The 5,008-nt window shown below is 33.5% G+C and overlaps 1 protein-coding gene across 1 annotated transcript; it reads left to right on the top strand.

The window, feature by feature from the left end:
• Nucleotides 1-3,439: 3,439 nt before the first annotated feature.
• On the top strand, nucleotides 3,440-4,765 carry LOC118201956 (uncharacterized). Its single transcript, XM_085826398.1, has 3 exons — nucleotides 3,440-3,558; nucleotides 3,661-3,789; nucleotides 3,895-4,765. The coding sequence occupies exons 1-3, from the start codon at nucleotides 3,526-3,528 to the stop codon at nucleotides 4,576-4,578; spliced, it is 846 nt and encodes a 281-aa protein (XP_085682524.1). The 5' UTR covers nucleotides 3,440-3,525; the 3' UTR covers nucleotides 4,579-4,765.
• The last annotated feature ends 243 nt before the right edge of the window (nucleotides 4,766-5,008 follow it).

Genomic DNA, 5,008 nt, shown 5'->3' with positions numbered 1-5,008 from the left:
GCGTCTTTACCGCTCGGCCGCTGGTGGGCAGAAAGAGCGAAGAAGCGTAACAGAAATAACAAGAAAACGCTCTCGGTGACGTATGTTACGTTTGCGATGGGGATTCAAGCAAGACCATCTTGATGGGAGATCATCAAGATGGCCTTAATTCAAGGCTGGCCTGCAACATGGACGAAAAATCTATTTGACGCTCCGAACTGGATTGAAATAAAATGCGTGCTGAATGGTGAGATAAAGCCAGCCCAAATAAATTCATGCATTTAAAAAAATTTACATTTCAGATAATAATTCATAATAATGAACACATTAGACAAACTTAATCCTTAAATTTGGAAAAAAAGTAGGCAGCCTTACGTTTCCATCTGATACAAGAATATGAACATAAATTTCAAGGATTTTGGAAAAGAAATATATTTTTGGGCATTTTTGCGTGTCTACAGTCGATATAGATATTACCAAAAAGTTTTCAACAGAATATACAGAGTTGCTACGTTACATTCAGTTCAAAGAAAACTGATGAAGTCTTTTAGTTGGAATTTTATAAATCATGCCTAACGAGAAATAAGTATGCCTCATAGTCATATGTTATTTATCGTCATCATTTTTGGAAGCTAGTATATTTGAAAAAACGTATTTTATATATTAAAGCCTTCTAAAAGTGAAATGACAACCAGAGCATAGGACGAACATCTTGAGAACTCCATAAGAATTGCAAATACTTTAATCAAATCAGATATTCTCAAATTTAAAAGGAAAATTACATTAATTTTATTTCTTACAACGACAAACAAAATTTTCAATTTAATTTTACGTATACAATATAAAATAAAATGTCAAAATAATTACATTAAAATAAATTAATAAAGTTTTAAAATTATTTTAATATAATTTTACGCTATTTTTTGTCAGCGCCCATTTTTAGAGTAAGGCAGTGACGTCTTGCCAGATAAGTCAAGTATTTTACTGATTCACTTAAATTTTCTATATATGTAATTTCTTATATATAGTACACATTTTGCAAATTTTAAATAACGCAGTCGACCCCGTAAATTTACCTTTTATAGAGGAATTAAAAAAATTCTTTCAGCAGTCAAACCTGGACAAATACGAGAATTTTCAATTAAACCTATGCTGATATGTGATTTTCTTATTTCGAAGGACATGAGTAGCTACTGACATTAGAAATTATTTGTATAGCCCAAACTATCTCTTCTTCCAGTGTGGCCCGGGGAACCTGAAACGTCGCACTTCTCTGAATGAAGGCGAGTATTAGTTTATGAGAATTTCTGCCTCTTTAATTATTTGACAGATTAATATGCAGCTTTGTCTATTATTGGAGCACGTGAAAAATTGAGGATTATCTCCGTTTTGCTTCTAGTGGGGGCCCACCATCAGGCAAGGAATGAAATTGCTGAATACTAAAAGTTTGATCAGCTCGGGGAAAAAAGAAAAAAAAAAAAAAAAGAATCAGGCAGATTTTAGTGAAATTAAAAAAAATCTAGAAATTTTCCTGAGGAAACTACACATTAAGTATATGGTTCTTGAGGAAATATATATGCTTTATTATTTGAAAATTTAGCAGAAAGGATTTATGGTTATTTAAAACTTTTATTGATAAATCCTTCTTCTGAAGATTTTTAAAAGCTCTCCTAAATGAAATATAATTCAGCTTTTTAAAGTGTTAATCGATTTTTTAAATATTTCAATATTTTTAATATTTTAAAATCCTGAAACTGCTAATTTCGTAATTTTGTTTTGCTTGAAGTACATGTGCATTTGCACTTTGAGAATGCATTCTTAGAGAATAATTTTTAGAATTTCTTTAAGAATCCCTCGATTTGATAGCAAGAGCAGAAATACTGTTGCACGCGTTCTAAGTCAGATATTTGAACTATCTTCCTGAGAGCTTTTGTGAGAATAGCGAACCGAAGAAACAACTTAAGAACAAAACAAAGCAGTAGATCTAATAGAAGTACATATTATTCCAAAGCCACCTCTCTGCCTCAAATAGGCAAAGCAGTTTCATTAAAGAAAACTATTTATTGCTAAACATTTCGCACCCACCTGTAATTTTAAAATACATAAATCGCAAGAGTATATAAGAAAACTAGTGAGTAACAATTTGCTTGTATTTTTACTATAATAATTTTAAACTGAAACTGTAAATGCATTTTTAAATAACGATGGCATCATCAAATAGAAACCTGTTTCAATGTCAGACGCATTTCATGAAGAGATATCAAATATTTTAATAATTGAAAAAAATTAATTAATTTCCGAAGTATTTGAGACCCAACTACAACTTGTACATTCATTTGTTTAAAAGCTAGTAAAAGGTTATCACATATTTTCTTAAAAAGTAATCAGAGATAACTGCTGATACTGATTAAAAGCAATGAACGACAATATAATAAATTTTTTAGAAACAGAGGTGACATTATTTGTGAGATTTCCTGCCAGACCAATTCTCTGTTTTAATACTTTAATATTAATCGCTACAAGTCTGGCATAATTTACGTGACTCAAACAGACATGAAAAATGGAGTGAACTTGTGAAAAAAATGATCTGCATTTTATTACACGGTTTTCTTTCCTTAAATTTAATTCTTTAAAACAACATGCCTGCATTCAATGTGCGCACCAATTTAAGACTAGTAAAAGACTGCAACTTTAATCAGCATTATACAATCTAACGAAAATTAAAATATTCTTGTGGAAATAAAGTATTCTAAAAACGACTATGATGATAAGTCATATAAATAATCAAACCGGTAGTTTTATACCTTTAAATAAGTTTTATAGCTCTGATTGTAATCAGTAGTAAGGGCAGGTACTCGTGCGGTCAAAGGATGCCGCCATAACGTAATATAACAATGGGTGACGCAACGGGGGCGTGGCCTCCGCCATCTTGGATTTCCCCGGAAGTGACGACACCAGCGCCATCTTGGATCACGTGACAACCGGAAGTGACGTCGCTGGATGGGGTGACGTAGACGGAATGACGTCATGCATCGTTTTGTTTTTGATTCTGTGACAACGATCTTTTCAAAGTTTTAATTTTTGTGGCAATGACACTATTTTTCAAAGTTTTTATTTTTTGTGGCATCGAATATATATTTTTAGGTTTTGTGGCAACGAACTCTTACACCACGTGTTTGGAATGACATCATCAGTTTAGGCGTGCTTTTACAAAATGGCATCGGGAGGATGACATCACCTATTCCTGTTTGGGCATGTTATTTTTCAAAATGGCGTCTGCCTTATTACATTTTTATGTGCTTCCGCTTAGGCGAACGAATACATTTTTCTGTGGACCAATCAGATTCTCTGAATAATGGACCAACCGCCTGTTAGCCAATCAGCCTTCAGATGAAATAAAGAGTTCCTACCTGATATAGAGTTGTCACGAGAAACGTTCAGCATTTCTTTCCCTGCTCTCGCCTTGAGTGTACGCACATTTTTTGCTTGGACGATCCTTGTTATTTTCTTCATCGGACTTTTATCTGTTTCTTCTCCGCTTCGAATATGGATCAGCTAGGAAACAACAACGCTGCAGAGGTAAGTTACTTTTCGAAAACATACTATTTTTTAGAGAGTTAATCTTTTAAAAATTTATTTGTGAAAGTGCAATGTGGGCTTAATTTGCCTTTTATTTTTCAGATGGAAAATCTATTGGAGAAAGAATCCATGCCTTTGAATGATAAAGTGTTGAGCCATGATGTTCCAAGGGAATCAGATAGCTCTTGTGCCAAAAGAAAAGCAGTAGAAACATCCCATTTCGAGAAAAAAGTACGTATTTACAAAAAGCTTATAAACTTTTTTTTTTATGTTACCTCATTTTTATGTATGTTCTTTTATTTGCCAACCGACTTACCATTTTTCTTTACTTTTCAGCGCAAAGGACTCTTTACCGAAGAGGCTATTCCAAAGGAACTCACTCACATGGGAAACAATGTCTTTGTGGGACCCAGCATTTACAAGGGAAAAGTGACTGTGCACATCCGAGAGTATGCCAAATATGGTAAAGCTTACTATCCGACAAGACGAGGAATAAACTTTGAGCAATGGTGTTTGAATGTTCTCGTAACCATCGTGACAGTGGAGGAACCAGACCTGCTGACACTCAATCTGGAGTTACCCAAGAACTTTCTAGTTACATATAAAGATGACCACTTCACTTTGACTCAACTCTGCCCTGGAGGAGAGGAAAAATGTAGCCTCAGCATTACGACTACGCAGTGGGAAGAACTGCTAACAAACTTTAGCCGTATCAGTGACATTGTCACCAACCTCGTTTATCAAAACATGAACTTTTGTGAGGCTTATGAAAGCGTATCCGACGAACCTATTAGTGAGGAAACTCTTCAAGAATCCTTCGATCTTTCTATGGGAAAAGCATGCCTTCAAACTATTCTAAAAACATCGCTTGAAGAGCTCCTTCAGCAGCAAGGAGAACTAAAACATCCCAAGCTCATAGACTGTGAAGAACTCGCTGTTCATAAAACAGAAACTGTGAATTCACTTGCTGTGAGATTACATCCTATAGACATTGCCAGACAATTTTATGGAAATATTTAAGGTGAAGAACCCTATTTAATGTTATTGAAACCTGCTCACTATATCACCAAGGACTTTTTAAAATCTGTATGTTTAACTGATGTATTAAACGAAGTAAGAGAAACTTTTAACAAACTTAGAACAGTATGGTGCCTTTGGTACTGAATATTATGAATATTTGTAAAAATAGATGCTCAATAAAATGTTATTTTATTTTACAATGGCCTCATTCTTTGATTCAGACAATCTTTAAATGAAAAAAAAAGGTATAGTATTGTATTTGTTACATATAGTTTTTATTTAGTACGAACTTATCGATTAGAGAGAATATAAATATGGTTGTTCGTAAACATATATATCATTACTTGTTCAACCTTTAAGTTGTTATGTTCATTTCTTATTCTTTCTTCATTTCATTATTTTTTCCTATTGGTAGTAGGAAGACGAATGG

This window comes from Stegodyphus dumicola, chromosome 11 (genome assembly GCF_044657685.1).
Source record: "Stegodyphus dumicola isolate Sdum_Otavi_A_Nest chromosome 11, ASM4465768v1".
Lineage (NCBI taxonomy): Eukaryota > Metazoa > Arthropoda > Arachnida > Araneae > Eresidae > Stegodyphus > Stegodyphus dumicola.
The sequence above is the reverse complement of the archived record's forward strand: the minus strand, read 5'-3'. Positions and strand labels throughout refer to the sequence as shown.